This window comes from Papio anubis, chromosome 6, assembly GCF_008728515.1.
Source record: "Papio anubis isolate 15944 chromosome 6, Panubis1.0, whole genome shotgun sequence".
In the NCBI taxonomy this organism is placed as follows: domain Eukaryota; kingdom Metazoa; phylum Chordata; class Mammalia; order Primates; family Cercopithecidae; genus Papio; species Papio anubis.
This window is the reverse complement of record NC_044981.1, coordinates 55500086-55521168: the sequence shown is the minus strand read 5'-3', so window position 1 is coordinate 55521168 and position 21083 is coordinate 55500086. Positions and strand designations below refer to the sequence as shown.

At 38.8% G+C, this 21083-nt stretch overlaps 2 protein-coding genes and 1 pseudogene across 11 annotated transcripts in view; 2 read left to right on the top strand and 1 right to left on the bottom strand.

The window, feature by feature from the left end:
• Positions 1-21083, bottom strand: part of BEND6 (BEN domain containing 6) — a 75520-nt gene that overhangs the window by 45743 nt on the left and 8694 nt on the right. For 3 of the 10 annotated variants that reach the window (XR_002521344.1, XM_009205411.3, XM_021936780.1), the window contains exons 1-3: positions 18112-18213; positions 9784-10014; positions 748-967 (exon numbers count right to left, since the gene is read on the bottom strand). Coding sequence is in view for 8 of the 10 variants with exons in the window: in XM_009205411.3 (XP_009203675.1) it covers positions 748-867 (120 nt within the window). In the remaining 2 variants the exon portion in view is untranslated. Of the gene's footprint in view, positions 1-747; positions 968-9783; positions 10883-18071; positions 18223-21083 lie in introns of those variants that run through there. The other 7 variants (XR_001901857.2, XM_017957966.3, XM_003897764.3 and 4 more) reach the window with 5 other exon arrangements.
• On the top strand, positions 6910-7393 carry LOC103883741 (annotated as a pseudogene).
• LOC101018182 (microtubule-associated protein tau-like) lies at positions 18174-19481 on the top strand. The gene is given in 1 exon segment (XM_009205414.4): positions 18174-19481. A coding segment is annotated over 1 exon segment (1059 nt). The 5' UTR covers positions 18174-18203; the 3' UTR covers positions 19263-19481.

Genomic DNA, 21083 nt, shown 5'->3' with positions numbered 1-21083 from the left:
AAATATTTTAAACCATAAGAATGTAATATTTATTTAAATAAGAAGATATGAAATAAAACACTACATTACAGAGACATACACAAATATATGTATTACAAAAACACACAAATAAAAAGATACAGAAATAAATATATTGATTGGTTGTCCAAAGTATAGGTGGGGAATGGGAGTGGGGAATTCATATTTAAAAGGAACAAATCAATAAATAAAGATAGGAGAGGCGCCCTGACCAAACCAGTGATAAAGACGGGCCACAAACTGGGGTCTAAAAAGAAAAGCAAACAGTATGTCCTAAAGATGAGGCATTCCAACTTCTTCAGTATTTGGGGGGAGGAAAAAATATTTTTTGACTTTTTGCTGATCTTTTACTTTCTCAGACTATTAAGGAAAGTTTGAAAAACAGAAGCAGGTAAATTGTTGAGTATATTTCTAACTCAACTGTTCAACATTAAAAAGAGAACATAAGATGATGCAGGGGCTTACACCTGTAATCCCAGCACTTAGAGAGGCCGAGGTGGGAGGATCACTTAAGCCTAGGAATTTGAAACCAGCCTGGGCAACACAGGGAGACCCTCTCTCTACAAAACATTTTTAAAAAGAAGAAGAATATAAGATTATATTTTCTCCATTGAACAAAGAAATGAAAAGAATGAAATAAGAGGGCGAAGCACTAATAAATTATGAAAGAAATCATGAAATTATGATTGAGCTAGATAATAAAGTTGAATCAAGGTAACAAAAACCAACCTGTCCTTTATCCATGTCACTATTTGCATTTTCTGAGTCCATTGTCTCTGTCCTTTTCCTCTTTCCTTTTCTAATAGCTTGTGTATCGGTAATTTCATCTGTCTGCAAGATCTTCTGCATTTTCTCAATTAGTTATCAAAGGTTTTCTGAAATCCTAGGAGTAGGGAATACCCATGAAGATGATGCTATTCTGGACGTAGCTCAAAAGTTAATGCTTTCCCTTAAAAACAAAAACAAAAACATGACACATAACATATTCACAACTGTATGTTTCATAATGGTACTAGCCACTCAGATAAACCACTTTTATTAATGTTTCCTATTCTTTCTTCCACTGATGAATTTCATACACATTTTCATTTGAAGCAAAAGTCTTCCAATTTCATCATCATCACAAAGATTTTCGTATTTTCATGATGTGATATGCAGTGAGGTGTCATTTACAAAATCAAACATTGTAACACTGTTTCATATTTATAAGTTTTTTTCTTGTCAAAGTTATATTATGAGGAGTCTAAAATCTAGAAACATTACAAAGTTATAATACCAGTATCTCAGAGGACTGACCTTATATATCTTTAGGAAAAAGACGTTAATAATAGATATCACAAGAACCAAAGACTAAAATATTCCAGGAAAATCAGTAAGAATTTCTTAAAAGGTTTTTTTTTTCCTAAAAGTTCTTAAGTCTTGAAACGCAAGATTTTCCTTGGTGCAAACTGAAGAATTGTGCCATAAAAAATGGGGGAAAAAATCTCAAGGGCAATAGTACTTTCATAAAGATTTTAAGGAATAATCATTTATCAAAATCTGACAAAGTAGGCTGGGTGTGGCAGCTCACACCTGTAATCCCAGCACTTTGGTAGGCCGAGGTGGGAGGATTGCTTTATCCCAGGAGTTCAAGACCAGCCTGGGAAACATGACAAAACCCTATCACTACAAAAAATACAAAAAAGTTGCTGGGTGTGGTGAATGATGTTAAATGATGAAATTTAACTTTTGCTATTTACAAATGATGCAGCATGTTAGGTCTTAGCATCCTTACTACTTGCTTATATTGGTTTGTTTTCATGAAAAAGTATTTAATTATAAATAATAAAACTTTATAGAAAGGACTGAGCTTAGATATCTTCAAGAAATATGTTTACTGTTGAACAGAAAGTAACATATGCTCCTTACCAAATTACACTAAGTCACTATTTTAGAAAACATAATTCTTTGCCTATTTTAAGTGAAATTCATTATGATCTACTCTAAGCATAAAATATTTGGATGGTCTTGCCAAAAATGCTTGTTGCAACTCTTCTTTGGAAAGTTACTTTAGCCTGGCTGGGCGCGGTGGCTCACGCCTGTAATCCCAGCACTTTGGGAGGCTGAGGCGGGCGGATCACGAAGTGAGGAGATCGAGACCTTCCTGGCTAACATGGTGAAACCCCATCTCTACTAAAAATACAAAAAATTAGCCGGGCACGGTGGCTGGCACCTGTAGTCCCAGCTACCTGGGAGGCTGAGGCAGGAGAATGGCGTGAACCCAGGAGGCAGAGCTTGCAGTGAGCCGAGATCGCGCCACTGCACTCCAGCCTGGGCGACAGAGCGAGACTCCGTCTCAAAAACGAAACAAAACAAAAAACAAAAACAAACAAACAAAAAACAAGAAAAAACTTACTTTAGCCTTTCAAACACTTGAATAGTGCTTGAGATAACACAGGACTGTACTGTCAAATCTGACTCACAAATACCAGACAGCTTGCCTAGTATCAATCTTTACTAATAATTTCAAAGATAGAAGCAATCAAGCCACGTGCAGTGGCTCACACCTGTAACCCTAGCACTTTGGGAGTCCCAGGCGGGCAGATTGCCTGAGCTCAGAAATTCAAGACCAACCTAGGCAACATGGTGAAACCCCATCTCTACTAAAATACAAAAAATTAGCAGGACTTGGTGGCTCACGCTTTTAGTTCCAGCTACTCTGGAGGCTGAGGCATGAGAATTGCTTGAACCTGGGAGTCGGAGATTTTAGTTAGCTGAGATCATGCCACTGCACGCCAGCCCAGGAGACAGAGGGAGTCTGTCTCCAAAAAAGAAAAAAACAAAAGAACCCACAAAAGCAAGATAAAAAGCAATCAAGAGGCATAGGCAAAGTAGGAAGAGATCCAGGGAAGCCCTGCTGGCTTCTTAGGTCTCCTTCCTTCTCACATCATGCACTCTGTGGTCCAGAACAATAGGTGAGGCCTCTAAATTAATTTAAAGGGTTACCTCACACAGTGGAGAATGTTTAAGTTGTGATATATCTCCATTTTATATTTCAGAGCTGTGTAGCTTGTGTGATATTCTCTGGGGTTATAAATCCAGATTCTAGGTATGTTTGCAATAAGCAATCCATAACCAAGGATATACTGTTAACAGCATTCCATAGATACAAACTGTCCTCCTAGTAAATACATAAGTCTATTTGTGAGAACAGGGTTGACAAATTTTTTCTGCAAAGGGATAGACAGTAAATATTTTAGGCACTGCAAGCCAATAGGCCAAATGTAGGATATTATACAGGTATTTACATAGCAAGAGAGAAGACAAATTTTCACAAAATTCAAAATCTAATAACTGACTACAACTTTTTGTAAGCCAAGTTTTCTAGTGAAAAGAATGGAATTAACAAAAACCATCTTGTTTAATTGGGGTTCAGAGTTAGTGTTCCCTATCATCAAAATCAGTTGCAAATGCCCATCTGACCTGTAATGAGATTTTACATATCTCCTCTTTGAAAATGTCTTTCACATTGATAGGTACTGGCATATATTGATATTAATCCATGAATTTATAATTTTCTTAATTGAGATACAATTTACACAACATATAAATTCACTGTTTAATCATTTGAAAGTGTGTACATCCATTTAAAGTGTACAATGATTTTTAGTATGTTTATCATATTGCGTAACCATCACCAAAAAACTCCATACATCCCAAAATGAGCTTATTTTAGTGGAGCATATTAATTTCTTAGAAGACTTTCATAGAATTTTATTAGATTCTTCTCTTGATATTTGCCTTTTAGCATGTCATACTTGAAAACTAATTATTCCCAATTAAAGGTTAGGTGGAAGCACCTCAAATTGCACAATAAAATGGATTTTGAAATATAGAAATTTATCTTGCGGCCGGGCGCGGTGGCTCAAGCCTGTAATCCCAGCACTTTGGGAGGCCGAGATGGGTGGATCACGAGGTCAGGAGATCGAGACCATCCTGGCTAACACAGTGAAACCCCGTCTCTACTAAAAAATACAAAAAAATAGCCAGGTGAGGTGGCAGGCACCTGTAGTCCCAGCTACTTGGGAGGCTGAGGCAGGAGAATGGCGCAAACCCGGGAGGTAGAGCTTGCAGTGAGCTGAGATCCGGCCACTGCACTCTAGCCTGGGCCACAGCGCGAGACTCCACCTCAAAAAAAAAAAAAAGAAAGAAATTTATCTTGCATTTGCATTGAGATCTGAAAGTCAGTGCTAGAACTGTAATTTGAACTTGAAAATATATCTATTGCAAATATGAGTGGGGATGAAGGTATCACATTTTAACTTTTGACAACAGGGGAAGTATATAAAGCAGTTTGACTTATGCATCATAAATTAGTTGTTATTAAAATGACTTTACTTCAGTTTAAGTTTTGCTATAAGTACTTGTCTTGTATATAATTTTGTCTTATAATTTCTGAATCAATTCAGTTAAGAAACATTGTTAAGTTCACAGCAAAAGCTTATTTCAAAAGCCATTCAGTGCTCCATAGATGTATGGAACAACAGTTTCATTCACAAAAAATTCAGTCTTGGCCCCAGTGCAAATATTTGCAGTAAAACTTTGCCACTGCTAAGCTGTCAAAATGCTGGGTAATAATACGGCAAGTCAGAATATTCAACTTCTATTTGAAGTTCCATGAAAAAATTCATGGAACTGATGATAGCCAAGTCCACAAGAACGAATGTTCACTGTTGACAATGGTTCAATAATATATAATATTTTCAGAAATTGCCGAGGTGATCTTAAAATTTGTATGGAAATGTAAGAGATTTAGAATGGTCAAAACAATCTTGAAGAAGAAGGGTAGTCAAATTTATCGAGGCAGAAAGTAGATAAATGATTTCTTAGGGGTGAGGAGTAGGTTGGGGAGAGGAAATTGGTAGAAGGTTTCTTTTAGAGGGAAAAATGTTTTAAAAATGGAATTGTGGCAATGGTTGCAAAATACTGTGGGTATACAAAAATAACCTCCACATTTAATTGTATATTTTATTTTATTTCAGACAGGGTCTTGCTCTCTCACCCAGGCTGAAGTGCAGCGGCATGATCCTAAGTCACTGCAGTCTTGAACTCCTGGGCTCAAGGGATCTTCTTGCCTCAGCCTCCAGAGTAGCTGGGACTACAGCCATGCACCATGACACCTGGCTAATTTTTAGTTTTTTTTTTTTTTTTTTTTGTAGAGACAGGGTCTCAATATGTTGCCCAGGCTGGTCTTGAACTCCTGGTCTCAAGTGATCTTCTGCTTTGTCCTTCCAAAGCATTAGGATTACAGGTATGAGCCACCATACTTGGCTGAATTGTACACCTTTGTTTTTGCTTTTGAGATAGGGTCTTGATCTGTCACTCAGGCTGGACTGTAGTGGTGCAATCTTGTCTCACTTCAGCCTTGACCTCCTGGGCTCAAGCGATCCTCCCATCTTGGTTTCCCTAATAGCTGGGACTACAGGTGTGTGCCACTATGCCCAGCTGATTTTTTTATTTTTTGTAGAGATGGGGTCTCACTATATTGTCTAGGTTGATTTCAAACTCCTGGCTTCAAGTGACCTTCCTGCCTTGGCCTTCCAAATGCTTGGATTACAGGCATGATCCATTGTGTCTGGCTGAATCATACACTTTAAATGGGTCAATTGCTTGGTTTGTGAATGTTATTTCAATAAAGCTATTTTTAAAAAATACACATAATGGTTCAAATATTTTCTGCAAAGCACCTGCTAATGACTAATAAAATGAACCATAGGCTTTAAACACTTTATGTTTTCATAAGTTCTGTAAATTTGTCTAATTATTTTTCTGATCTACATATATTTGTAACACATCTTAGTAGATTCCACCTCAGGTTGTACTCAATTAGCGTTTTCTCAGTTTCTTTGAAACTATTTTTGCCCACAGTTTTTTTTCACAAAGGCTGTTTATAGAGACTAATTTGTTAGTCCCTCTAAACTCAGCATTTGTTTCTCAAATAAAAAACAACTTAGCAGTAACCTGTTGACTCATTAAGAACCAATAAAAACTGATAGTCACTTGCTTGTTATTTAATTGATTATTGTGCTGCTCTCAATGTCCCCAACCCTTGAGCAACTATCTTTGCTGAAAGGCTAAAAGTTGTAAACTTCTGCAGTCAAGTATAATTCAATTATTATAATTTCACTATCTGTAAATGGTTTTCCTTCTTGGTTAACAAATGAGCCATAAGAAATTTATTTTGGTTGCACTAATTTTCATTTTTTAATTTTTGTGAAGAAATTCTGCTGTGATGAAATATGAGATATTCCATTTTAAATTTCCTAATTTTTCTGACTGCTATTTTCCTGTGAGTTGAAAATATTGTGATGAGTGTTTAGTTGGCTAATGTAAACATATATGATTTTCTTTCAGCACAACTATAATGTTATTGTATAATAAAAACAATCTGCCAGTTGCAATGTGCATGCCTGTAATCCCAGCACTTTGGGAAGCTGAGGCAGGCGGATCACTTAAGGCCAGTAATTCAAGGCCAGCCTGGTTAACATGGTGAAACCCCATCTGTACTAAAAACACAAAAATTAGCTGGGTGTGGTGATGTGCACCTGTAATCCCAGCTACTCAGGAGGCTGAGGCAGGAGAATCGCTTGAACCCAGGAGGCAGAGGTTGCAGTGAGCCAAGATTGAGACACCACACTCCAGCCTTGGTGACAGCAAGACTCTGTCTCAAACAAACAAACCCCACAATCCTTTGCCACCTAATTTTATAACAAAATAATCTACGCTCCACTCTGCCTTAAAAGCACTAATGCTAATTTTATATTTTTTTCTTGTTTGGCATGATTGGCATGCACTGATAATAAAAAATAAATTTTAAAATTGTTTCCAGGTAGTGTGTGGGTCTTGAGGCCAAGAATGGCCCTTGCTGTCACCAACATGGAGACTTTGTGTTGTGTCCTGTTCTTAGTGCTTGAATGTCCCTGAATGTCCTAACCTGAAGCTGAAGAAGCCGCCCTGACTGCACATGGTATTGGCCATGACTGTGTATGCTCTGGTGGTGGTGTCTTACTTCCTTACCACTGGAGGATTAATTTATGATGTTATTGTTGAACCTGCAAGTGTTAGCTCTATGACTGATGAACACAGGCATTAGAGGCCAGTAGCTTTCTTGGCCTGCAGAGTAAATGGACAATATATTATGGAAGGACTTGCATCCAGCTTCCTGCTTACAATGGGAGGTTTAGGTTTCATAATCCTGGAACAATTGAATGCACCAAATATCCCAAAACTCAACAGATTTCTTCTTCTATTCATTAAATTCATCTGTGTCCTATTGAGTATTTTCATGGCTAGAGTATTCATGAGAAGGAAATTGCTGGGCTATCTGATGGGTTAGACTGCTTTTGAGAAGAAATCAGTGGATACTGGATTTGCTCCTGTCAATGAAGTTTTAAAGGCTGTACCAATCCTCTAATATGAAATGTGGAAAAGAATGAAGAGCAGCAGTAAAAGAAATACCTTGTGAAAAAACAGGAAGTATATTAAAGCTTAGACTAGAATTTCCTCTTGGTATCAAAGAGACAAGTTTATCACAGTATTTTTTTTCCTGCTGATCTATTGATATACCAACAATGTTGAGAAACATTTTCTCCTTAGTTTTCCATTTTCTAAAAGAAAATATACTCCATATCTACAATTATAATATTGAATAAAGTGATTATTTTTTACAACCCCCTTAACATTTTTTGGAGATGACATTTCTGATTTTTAGAAATTAACATAAAATCAGGAAGGAAGATTCCATAGGCTGAGAACTCTGGACAGCTGATCAGCTTTACCTAAGGTGCTTTGCCTTTATTTTTTAATTTGATTTTGTTATTATTTTTTGAGACAGAGTTTCGCTCTTGTTGCCCAGGCTGGAATGCAATGGCTTGATCTCAGCTCACTGCAACCTCCACCTGCCAGGTTCAAGTGATTCTCCCACCTCAGCCTCCCAAGTAGCTGGGATTACAGGTGCCCGCCATCATGCCTGGGTAATTTTTGTATTTTTGTAGAGACGGGGTTTCACCTGGTCTTGAACTCGTGACCTCAGGTGATCTGCCTGCCTTGGCCTCCCAAAGTGCTGGGATTATAGGTGTGAGCCACTGTGCCCGGCCTGCTTTGTCTTTAAATAGAGTATGTGATGGTAGATTACTTGAGATATGTATATAAACTGTTTCCTGAACAATAAGATATATGAGAGGAGCAGAAATAATTTTTCTAATTAAAAATAAAATAAAATGCCATGGCATGACAATATGCATGCTACTCAAAATGTTGTCAGTTATTAAACTATGATTTGTAGTCCACTTAGCAGTACTTTAAAGCAATGAAGTTGTCCCATATGGTTTCTGTCACTACTACTTTACTCTCATAGTATGAAAACAAGCATAGGCAATACATAAACACATTAAGTGTGGCGATGTTCCAATTGTGGAACATCCACACCCGAGTGTGGCAATGTTTATGAACACTGATACTTCAAGTTTATATAATTTTATATATAATAAAATGTTATGTTGATTTTTAAAAACTTCTTAAATCTGTAAAAAACATTCTTACCTTAAGGCTGTACAATAATAGAGAGTAGGCAGATGAACCATAATTTGTGAAAACCTGACCTAGAGATCCATATATTTATCATATTTAAAAGGAGTTTAGATGGTATCACCTGCCTTCTTTTATTTCATCTTCATTTCTTTCTCTGGGGGGCAGGCCATTTGTTTTAATTCTTTTTCCTCCATTGCCTTACATTACTGCAAATATTACTGACAAATTAAAAACAGTACTCTACTCTCCCCTTACTAACAGTTTTGCTTTCCTCAGTTTCAGTTACCTCCAGTGAACTACAGTCTGAAAACACTAAATGGGAAATTCCAGAAATAAATAATCTACAAGTTTAGGCCGGGTGCAGTGACTTATGCCTGTAATCTCAGCACTTTGGGAGGCTGAGGTGGGAGGATCACTTGAGACCAGGAGTGCAAGATCAGTCTGGACAACTGATCTTGGCAAAACCACATCTCTACAAAAAATACAAAAAGCTAGCTGGGCATGGAGGTGTGCTTGTAGTCCCAGCTAGTCAGGAGGCTGAGGTGGGAGGATCACCTGAGCTGGGAAGCTGAGACTGTGGAGAGCCCTAATTGTGCCACTGCACTCCAGCCTGGGTGACAGAATGAGACCCTGTCTCAAGAAAAGAAAAAAATTGTAAGTTTAAAATGAATGCCATACTGAGTAGTGTAATGAGATCTTGTGCCATACCACTTACCGAGCATGTGAGTTGTCCGTTTGTCCAGCATATCCACACTGTATACACTAGAGTAGCCTTCTCAGTTATCATCTCACATCATTACCATACTTAGTACAGTAAGATATTTTGAGAGACAGGAAGACCACATTCACCTAGCTTTTATTACAGCATATCATTATAATTGTTCTATATTACTATTAGTTATTGTTATTAATGTCTTACTGTGCCTAATTAATAAATTAAACATTATCATAGGTATGTATAGAAAAAACATAGTATATACAGAGTTTGGTACAACCCACCATTTCAGGTATCCACTGGGGTCTTAGAATGAATCCTCCGTGGATAAGGGGGCACTACTTGTACTTGAGAGACAAAATATGCACCCTCTAAGTTCCTACAACAGAATTATTATTTGATAAAACTAAATTTCACCATGTTTAACTGATATGGACCTGTTAAGTACTATTTAGTGATGGTAACAGATGCCAGAATCTTACTTCACTGGGGTTGCTGATAATCCAGAATGGGTGGAGAGCTCTTTTTTCCACAGTCAAAAGAAAAGATTGTTTACTTCAGGAAGGGTTCTCTCAACATATATCCCACTGTCTCCCTTTTGGTTTATGTTTTGCCAAATGCATCATCACCACACGTTCAGTAAATCCAGGGCAATAGAGGCCTTCTGATTGTTCTTTATTTTTCCTTCCTTTGTACAGTAGATCAATGCTCCACTGGAAAATCAATTTTAACAGTAAAACTATATGGTAACCCCAAGTCTTTTATATGATTCCTCCTCTTCTTAACCACCCAAGTTTCCCTTTCAGAAGAAATAAAATATTTTTCCTATGGACTAATTGTGCCTCGCCATCCTCCAAATTCATATGTTGAAGCCTTAACCGCCAATGTGACTGTGTTTAGGGATAGGATATTTAGCAGGCAATTAAGATTAATTGAGATTGTAAGGTTGGGGCCCTAATGGGATAGGATTAGTGGCCCTATAAGTTGAAGAGAGGGAGAGATACATCTATCTTATAGGGCCACTAATACTATCACATCTCTTTCTTTGTCATGTGAGGTCACAGCAAGAAGGATGCCACCTGTAAGCCAAAAATAGAGCCTTCACCAGCAACTGAACCTTGCTGGGCCTGTTCTTGTACTTTCTAACTAATGGAATTGTGAGAAACAAATTTTTGCTGTTTGAGCCACCCAGTCTATGGTGTTTGTTATGGCAGCCTGAGCTTACTAATACATTTCTATTGGAAAATGGGGTTTCAGTTTTCTACTGAGAACTTAAGTGCTTAGAATACTGTAGACAGTGACATAATTGAGAAACACATCTTCTTTTTATCTGAAAGGCAGTAATGCTCATTATAAAAGTGAAAGATCACACATAGACAGTGTATGAAATAAAAGTGTAAAAGTCTTCCTTTCAATCCTTTTTCCTTTTAAAGTACATAATTAGTTTTCAAGAGTTACACTTTGTTACTTTAAACTTTATTAATTCCTGCTAAAAATTAATTTAGGCTTGCAAAATCATTAAAAACAAATTAGCTACAAAATTCTTATAAGGAAACATATGGTGGCTGGGCATGGTGGCTCACACCTGTAATCTCAGCACTTTGGGAGGCCGAGACAGGTGGACCACTTGAGCTCAGAGGTTCGAGACCAGCCTGGCCAAAGTGGGAAACTCCATCTCTACTAAAAATACAAAAATTAGTCAGGCCTGGTGGCACATGGCTTTAGTTTCAGCTACTCAGGAAGCTAAGGCAGGAGAATTGCTTGAACCTAGGAAGGGGAGGTTGCGGTGAGCTGAGATCATGTTATTGCACTCCAGCCTGGGTGACAGAATAAGACCCTGTCAAAAAAAAAAAAAAAGGAAAAGAAAAGTAAAAAGAAAACAAACATATGGCAAAAGCTTTATGCAACTGGATTTTTCAAAGATTTCTTGGCTATGATACCAAAGGGCATAGGTAATAAAACAAAAAAATAGGAATATTGGACTTCATGCAAATTAAAGTTTTGTGCATCAAAAGTCACTATTAACAGAGTTAAAAAGGTAACCCACAGAATATGAGAAAATATTTTCAAATCATGTATTTAATAAGAGATTAATATCCAGAATGCACAGAATTCTTAAAATTTAACAAAAAAAATGATTCAAAATGGGTAAAGGACTTTATTGAATAGATTTTTTTCCATAGAAGATATACAAATGGCTGATATCACATGAAAAGGTGCTCAGTATCACTAATCATTAGGAAATGCAAATCAAAACTACAAGGAGAAACTACCTCATAGCTATTAGGATGGCTACAAACAAAAAACCAAAATCATAAGTAGTGGTAAGGATATAGAGGAACTGGAACACTGTGCACTGCTGGTGGTAATGTAAGATGGTGCAGCCACTGCTGGAAAACAGTACAGAACCTTCTAGAAAGATTACAAATAAAATTACCATATGATCCAGCAATTCCACTTCTGGATATATATTAAACAGAATTAAAGCATAGTCTTGAAGAGATACTTGCATACCTATGTTCATAGCAGCATTATTCACAATAGCTACAAGGGGCAAGCAATCCATGTCCATCAAAAGATGAATAAATAAGCAAAATGGGCACAAACATATAGTGTAATAGTATTCAACCTTTAAAAGGAAGGAAATTCTGATGTTCCACAACATGGATTTACCTTGAGAACATTATGCTAAGTGAAATATGCCAGTTCCAAAAATACAAATATTGTATGATTCCACTTACATGAGATACCAGAATAGTCAAATTCATAGAGACAGAAAGTAGAATGGCGGTTGCCAGGGGCTGGGGGAAGTGAGGGGATAGGAATTATTGCTTAATGAGCACAGGAGTTCAGTTTTGTAAGATGAAAAGTATCTTGGAGATGGATGGCAGTGATGGTTGCACAATAACATGAAGGTACTTAAGGTCACTGAACCAAACAGTTAAAATGATTAAGATGGTAAATTTTATGTGATGTGTGTTTTACCACAAGAAAAAACTTGGACAAAAACAAATTAGTTTACAAAAACATAGTTTTTATATTATCCCTAGTTGTATTAATATTAAACTTTTCTCCTGAAGATATGATTTGGTTAAAGAGCAAATCCTTAAGTTTCTTCACAAACACACAGTTCACTCAAGACCAACCAGATATAGATATATCAGACCTTATTTAGAATGTCTACTTTCCAGTAGATTTCAGGTCAGTATTATGTTATAAATTCCATAAACAGGTGATTTAATGTTTACGTTAGCTGCCAATTAGCAAATTCAGAAGGAATATTATGAATATGGCTAGGTATTAAATACTACCAGTTTCTGATAGGTAGTAAAAAAATTCACTATGTGGCTATCTGCTCCCAATTTATTTATTTATTAAAAGAACACATCTTATTAATTCTTTAGATAGTTGCAGGAGATGAGATGAAACGTGAACACATCCATGATAACACTTAACAATATGTGATTGGGGCAGGGCGCGGTTGTTCACGCCTGTAATCCTAGCACTTTGGGAGGCCAAGGTGGGCAGATCACCTGAGTTTGGGAGTTTGCAACAAGCCCAGCCAACATGGTGAAACAAAAATTAGCCGGGCATGGTGGCGTGTACCTGTAATCCCAGCTACTGGGAAGACTAAGGCACGAGAATCGCTTGAACCTGGGAGGCGGAGGTTGTGGCGAGCTGAGATCATGCCACTGCACTCCAGCCTGCATGACAGAGTAAGACTCTGTCTCAAAAAAAGAAAAAGAAAAAGTGGTTGGAGGAATAATATATTAGCCAATGGCTTTAAATTTTTTTTTGACTGTTACAGTAAAAACTACATTTTGATCTAGAAAACACACACACACACACACAACAAAAACAAAATTTTAAGAAACATATTTCCCTTACTACATGCAATGCACTCTCTCAGTTTCTATTCTGTCTGCTCTATTTTATTTCATTTAAAAAAGGGGCTGGTCATAGCACATTAAACTGATTTCATAACCCATTAATGGATTAAAATCCATAGTTCGAAAAACAATGTCCTAAGCAACATCCAAATTATGAAAAACACAGTGTCTCAGCATTGAAATCTAGCAAAAGGGGAATTTTTGTAATTAATGGAAGCAAATCAAAACATAAATTCTCAATACGTTTATGTTTAATTTTAACAAATCAATGACATACCTAATGCAGGAATTCAAAAGCCACCTCTGAAATTCTAAAAAAAAAAAAAGTCACCAAACCTAAGGAAACTAAATTAATATCAAAATATAATACAGGTGTCTCATCTGCCTTTGTATTTAAATATAAGTCCTCCATTAGGGATTCAATTAAAAATTTTGAAAGGCAAGTACAGCACTACAATAAAACCTAAGTACCCTTTCATAGGTTTCAAAAGTTTTGGATTGCTGTATACATACATCAGTTTTGAAAGGTATAGACATAAAAGAACCCTTGTAGTACTCAGGTCAGAATATGAACTGAAGACTCCCTGCTAAATGAATTAAAAATGGCAGGAAACTAGTGCCAACATAATTCTAAATAGCCAGTGACTGGCTTAATGATTTCTATAAAATGGACTACTAGTTTCAGTCCAGCTGCTTAGCAAGATGGGGCATGGAGGAAGGAGATGTCTATATTATGTATTTTTAGTTACATATATTCTAGAGGAAGACAAATCAAGATTGAAATGGCTATAAATTATTGGGTGCATTCTGAGCACTCCAACCCTGAGACAGCACTCTGCTGAACAAAACAAATGCATGAATGGCTTTCTCACCAAAGCGTTCTGATATCTACAGGGAAAACTACTGGGTTTTACTAATGTCCATTAGGCAGCATTTCAACTTACTATCTGTTTTTACTTCCTTCATTTTTGTTTTTTTTTTTCCTTGGTTTTTTGTTTTGTTTTGTTTTGTTTTTTTGAGACGGAGTCTCATTCTGTTGCTCAGGCTGGAGTGCAGTGGCACGATCCCGGCTCACACAACTTCTGCCTCCCGGGTTCGAGTAATTCTCCTGCCTCAGCCTCCCAAGTAGCTGGGACTACAGGCACCCGCCACCACGCCTGGCTAATTTTTTATATTTTTAGTAGAGACGGGGTTTCACCGTGTTAGCCAGGATGGTCTCAAGCTCCTGACCTTGTGATCCGCCCACTTCGGCCTCCCAAAGTGCTGGGATTACAGGCCCGGCCATTTCCCTCATTTTCAAATAACATAAATATTTTCAATTTCCAAGTTGTTCTGGCAATATCATGAGTAAAAAGATGGTTAATATGCTTTGGGATGGTTCGACGATGCTGCCAAACTATTATGGCATAACTTGGACTGGATTAGAGATTATGCAGGAGCGTAAGTAACATTACATTTGGGCCAAGTGCAGTGGCTCACACCTGTAATCCCAGTGTTTTGGGAGGCTAAGATGGGAGGATTGCTTGAGCCCAGGAATTTAAGATCAGCCTGAGCAACATGGTGAGAGTCCATTTCTACAAAAATAAAAAAAAAAATTAGCCAGGCATGGTGGGCCACACCTATAGTCCCAGCTACTGGGGAGGCTGAGCTGGGAGGATCACGAGAGCCCAAGAGTTTGAGGCTGCAGTGAGCTTTGTTCCTTCTGCTGCACTCCAGCCTGGGTGACAGAGTGAGACCCTGTTTCAAAAAAAAAAAAAAAAAAAAGAAAGAATAGAAAAGAAACATTATGCTTGAGGGGCTACAGACCTGAATCATTTTATATTTTCCATGATGGGAAAGGAAAGAAAAACATTCTTATCTTTCTGGAGTTTGTGGATGTACTTTTACTGAAGCTAACTGAATGAATAAGCAGTGATACAATGTGTTTTCATATGTGTAACCTTATCTAGAAAAGAAATTAATTTAGTTCCCTATACTGCCCTATATGACATCCTCGGATCTCTCCAATCCTGCCTCTTTCACTTAATAAGAATAAAAACATAGCTAACATTTACTGAGTATTCAGTATGTATAAGGTGCTATTTTATGCATTTAACCTGTACTAACTCATTTAATCCTCACAGACACCCTCTGGGGTAGCAACAAGTATTATCCACACTTTACAGATGAGGGAGCTGAGGTCCCCAGTGGAACCTGGAAACCACTCCTAGTTGGTAACCCATAAGCAGGAGAAGAAGGGCTCAAGCCAGAACTTAGAAACTAATCATCAAGTCAGCTTTGTAACAGGTTGTCAATTCCAATGAGATTTTTGCTTTTTTCACTTCAAGTAGTCCCTTACAGGGCCCTCCTTGCCTAAGTTTCTGCCCTGTAGTACCATTCCCACAGAGACTGGAGTCTTGGCTTGCTCATTAGTGTTTATTAGGCTATAGTCCTGGTTAAATGCTAGAGAAGGAGATCCTTTCTTTGGCCCTCCAGACCCTTTCCTTGGCTGTCTCTATGTCACTCTCTGACTCTGGAGTTCGACCTGTTTGGGCTCCCTCACTCTCTTTCCTGCTGAGTTCAGCCAATGAGTGTCCAGGCATGAGATCAGAGGGAGGGAGGACAGTGAGTCAGGAGAATTTATCCTCCTGGCTCCCACCCTGTGGGGTCACTTCAGATTTCATGTGCCCCTCTCCTTTCAGGTTGCAATAACCATGCCTTTCCTCTCCCTTTGGTCCAGGCTGGTAACATTTCCACTATGACTAGCCCTGAGGTACAGCATGATCCCTCATGGTTTCCCTACACCCAGACCACACTTTCTTAAATAGTCCCTTAGTTAAAGCCTTTCCAAATCATCCAAATTTTAGTGGACCATGTATTTCTTGCTGGAACTCTGGCTGATACAACATAGCAGGGCTCCTCATACCTCCTGACTGCCTGTGTGTCTATTTGCTGCCAGTCAGTAGATTCCTTCCGTTGCCAGTACTTCCACCTGTTATCTCCCTACAGACATCTGATACTGACAATGTACCTGATCTACACTATTTGTTTACTGGATTATTACTGTTCTATTGGATATGGCTTGTATTTCTAATTTCCATGTTCTGACATGATCCATCCTACCACTGATCACGCTCTATTTCCAGTGGCAAAGGGGTTTATTTTTTTTGCTATTTTCTTCAGGCATGCTTGTATCTGTATTACTGGATCAATACCCCTAGTATTGCTGGTATCACTGGCTCCACATGTTAGCTTCATCATCTGTACCAGAGTCTCTTTGTTGCTCCTGACCTGGCAAGAGAACCAAGTGCTAAATGACCCAGCCTTTGTCTTATCGGAAATTAAACAGTGTGGCTGGCTTACTTTCATCTTGATGTGTTCACGAAGAAGACTATAGCACAGAGGTAATAGTACAGAAATAAGAGGCTGGGAAAACTGGAAGGCAATCTTCACCTGCTCCACAGTGTCACTTATCCCAATCAATTGTCAATAAAAAGCCTGTAGGCACAGGCAGAACTATCTGAAAATTTGCACAAGAACATTTTCTTCTTGGCTATTATTGTGTTACTACTTGTCCCCCCAATAATTATGTGCCTTCCCCCATATTTATAAAAAAACAGGCCTGGCATGGTAGCTCACATCTGTAATCCCAGAACTTTGGGAGGCCGAGGCAGGCGGATCACCTTAGGTCAGGAGTTCAAGACTAGCCTTGCCAACATGGTGAAACTCCATCTCTGCGAAATATACAAAAACTAGCCAGGCATGGTGGCAAGTGCCTGTAACCCCAGCTATACCGGAGGCTGAGGCAGGAGAACTGCTTGAACCGAGGAGGTGGAGGTTTCAGTGAGCTGAGATCGTGCCATTGCACTCCAGCCTGGGTGACAGAGCAAGACTCAGTCTCAAAAAACAAACAAACAAACAAAAAACAAACCACAAGTTCAGAGTTAAGCCTAGAGAGGAGTAACATCAATTAAAAGTTCTATTTTAGGAGGACTATAAGTCATGTCATCTGTTTTCTATTTCACTTTTTTTTTTATTAATGCGGAACTTTCTATTCATCTTGAAAGTTGAGAGCAAAATGAGATTATTATGCTTTGCTTTAAGTAAATGTATTCTACAACATTAATAACTTTTAGACCAATTTTTTAAATTCACAAAATGTAATATGTGATTCTGATCCAAGAATCAATGCTTATGCATCAAAATCAGGATCGATTCAACTCTCAAATATTAATCTAATAAATTATAATGTGAAAAAATGAGATCATTTCTTTCTGAAATATCTATCCCATTATACACTATGTTAATATCACATATATATATATATAAATTTTTTTGTGTGTATGACAGGATCTCGCTTTGTCACAGAGACTGGAGTTCTGTGATGCTATCAAGGCTCACTGCAGCCTTGAACTCCTAGGCTCAAGAGATCCTCTGATTTTATAATGCATTTTTCTCTCTCACTGAAAATCCTAGTTCCTAACAACATCAACGTATCTATTTGCTAAATAATATTTCTAAATAGTTTTTTTGACACAAGTCGTGGTGTTATAGGTATGAGTCACCATGCCTGGCCTAATATATGTTAATGAAATAACTGGTTATCATTCACCATTATCTCCATAACTTTGTACTTTTATACTATCAAAATTTGGTTCTAAATATAATGAATGTGCTGAGTCATATATTTTAGATAATTTACTTAACAAATCATCTTAAGTGGAGTTCCCCTCTTACCTGTTACCAATCATTTCTCTTCTTGCTCTGATATTCTTTCTTACCACCTTGAAGCAACATTAAAATTTTTAAAAAACAAAGGATCAGCTACATTACACATTTTATCAAGTTATTTCCCTATCCCTATGAAGGTCATTTAGAAAAATACATTTATGGCCACCCACCAGCTCTGACACCAACAGCAGCGCCGCTGCCACTGCCCACCTTCTGCAACCGCCACCACAGCCACTTTCTCCTCCTCCGCTGTCCTCTCCCGTCCTCGCCTCTGTCGACTATCAGGCGAGCCTTGAACCAGGATGGCTGAGCCCTGCCAGGAGTTCGATGTGATGGAAGATCACGCTGGGACGTACGGGTTGGGGGACAGGAAAGATCAAGAGGGCTACACCATGCTCCAAGACCAAGAGGGTGACACGGACGCTGGCCTGAAAGCTGAAGAAGCAGGCATTGGAGACACCCCCAGCCTGAAAGATGAAGCTGCTGGTCACGTGACCGAAGCTGGCTAGATCAGTAAAAGCAAAGACGGAACTGGAAGCGATGACAAAAAAGCCAAGAGGGCTGATAGTAAAACGAAGATCGCCACACCCAGGGGAGCGGCCCCTCCAGGCCAGAAAGGCCAGGCCAACGCCACCAGGATTCCAGCAAAAACCCTGCCCGCCCCAAAGACACCACCCAGTTCTGGTGAACCTCCAAAATCAGGGGATCGCAGCGGCTACAGCAGCCCCGGCTCCCCGGGCACTCCTGGCAGCCGCTCCCGCATCCCGTCCCTTCCAACCCCTCCAGCCCGGGAGCCCAAGAAGGTGGCGGTGGTCCGTACTCCACCCAAATCGCCGTCTTCCGCCAACAGCCGCCTGCAGACCGCCCCCGTGCCCATGCCACACCTGAAGAACGTCAAGTCCAAGATTGGCTCCACTGAGAACCTGAAGCATCAGCCGGGAGGCGGGAAGGTGCAAATAGTCTACAAATCAGTTGACCTGAGCAAGGTGACCTCCAAGTGTGGCTCATTAGGCAACATCCATCATAAACCAGGAGGTGGCCAGGTGGAAGTAAAATCTGAGAAGGTGGACTTCAAGGACAGAGTCCAGTCGAAGATCGGGTCCCTGGACAATATCACTCATGTCCCTGGCGGAGGAAATAAAAAGATTGAAACCCACAAGCTGACCTTCCGCGAGAACGCCAAAGCCAAGACAGACCACGGGGTGGAAATCGTGAACAAGTCGCCGGTGGTGTCTGGGGACACGTCTCCATGGCACCTCAGCAATGTCTCCTCCACCGGCAGCATCGACATGGTAGACTCGCCCCAGCTCGCCACGCTAGCCAACGAGGTGTCTGCCTCCCTGGCCAAGCAGGGTTTGTGATCAGGCCCCCGGGGCGGTCAATAATCAATAATCGTGGAGAGAAGAGAGAGTGAGGGTGTGGGGAAAAAAAGAATGACCCGGCCCCGCCTTCTGCCCTCAGCTGCTCCTCGCAGTACGGTTAACCGGTTCATCACTTAACTTGCTTTTATCGCTCGGCTTTGGCTCGGGACTTCAAAATCAGTGATGGGAATAAAAGCAAATTTCATCTTTCCAAATTGATCGGTGGGCTAATAATAAAATATTTTTTACAAAACATTCAAAAAAAAAAGAGAAAAATACACGTATTATATATCTATGAGGGAAAGCGCTGTCAATAAACTCGTAATCAAAATGAAAAGGAATGTAAAAGGCCATCTTCTCTCAGTGTATTGGCAAATCTGGGTATGGTTAGCCATAGGGCAAGTTAGAACTAAGAAACCAGTTAAGGATGGAGAATGCAAGTGTTGATCAAAGAAGAAAGCTCAAGGAAATGGGATGAATCTCTTTAAACCAGCTGAGGCCCAGGAAGCTATATTAAAGCAAGGATGGATAGATGGGTAGAGTGAGATCAAAGTATGCAACCTAACCTCCAGGTTCAGAAGTGTCAAAGACTGAGAGGAGGCCAGGTGAGGAGGCTCACACTTGTAACCCCAATACTTGGGAGACAGAGGTGGGAGGATTGCTCGAAGCCAAGAATTACCAGCCTGAGTAACCTAATGAGACTTCATCTACCAAAAATTAAAAAAAAATAGCCAGGTATGGTGGTGACTGCCTGTAGTCTCAGCTACTTGGGAGGTTGTGCCAGGAGGATTGCTTGAGCCTGGGAGATAGAGGCTACAGTAAGCTATGATAATGCCACTGCACTCCAGCGTGGGCAATAGAGCAAGCCCCCATCTGAAAAAAAAAAAAAAAAGACAAAAGACAGAGGAACAAGGGACTTAGCAGGGATGGCATTTGGGGACAGTGTTGTCAGTCCTTGATTCTATGGTAGAGAAGTTGTTAGAACAGTCAGCAGGACATAGAACCTTGGGCAAATGTACATCCTGTTCACAGAAAGAGGGAAAGACTAAACTTGTCCTTCTATGAAAAGATAGAAAGCTTAGTGAGCTACTCTTTTTTATTGGTAGGGGTACAGTTTTGCTACGTAGTTAGTTCAAGATAGTCTTCCAGTCTGAAATCCTTACAAATGTTTTAGATGGTGAAGCAGGTCACGTAAGTATTTACAATCATAGGCTCCAAAAGCAAATTGTCTGATCCACAACCCTAGCTCCAATACTTACTACCCATGTAATCTTTCCATGCTTCTGTTTCTCCATCTGTGAAATGGGAATAATAAAATACCCCATTATGAGTTGATATGTTAGGTATATAACAATATAAAGTAATTATTATTAATTATAATATTAGTTGTAATAATATAATCACTATTTTATTTTATAAAAATAATTATTTATATTATTAATTAATACAATCATATCACTATTATTACAAAAATATTATATTTTATTTTATAATTACTAAGTATATCATTAATATTGTAATTATATTAATTTATTAATAGTATTTTACTATACCCCTAGTATATTAATTACATTATATTAATTAATAATAATAAATTACGTTAATTACTATTAATATTTTATTATTAATTGAAGCAAACTGAACCAGATTACCCCCATACAAGCTTAGGTCAAACATGTGAGAGTAGGAGGGGAGTTTATAGCACTGAGTACAGGGGAGGGCTTCAATAAATATAGCTAATTAACCTTGATGTCTATGAGTCTATATTAGACAAACCTCAATCTTTTGTAAAAATATAAAGAAAAAATTATTATAGCTTTC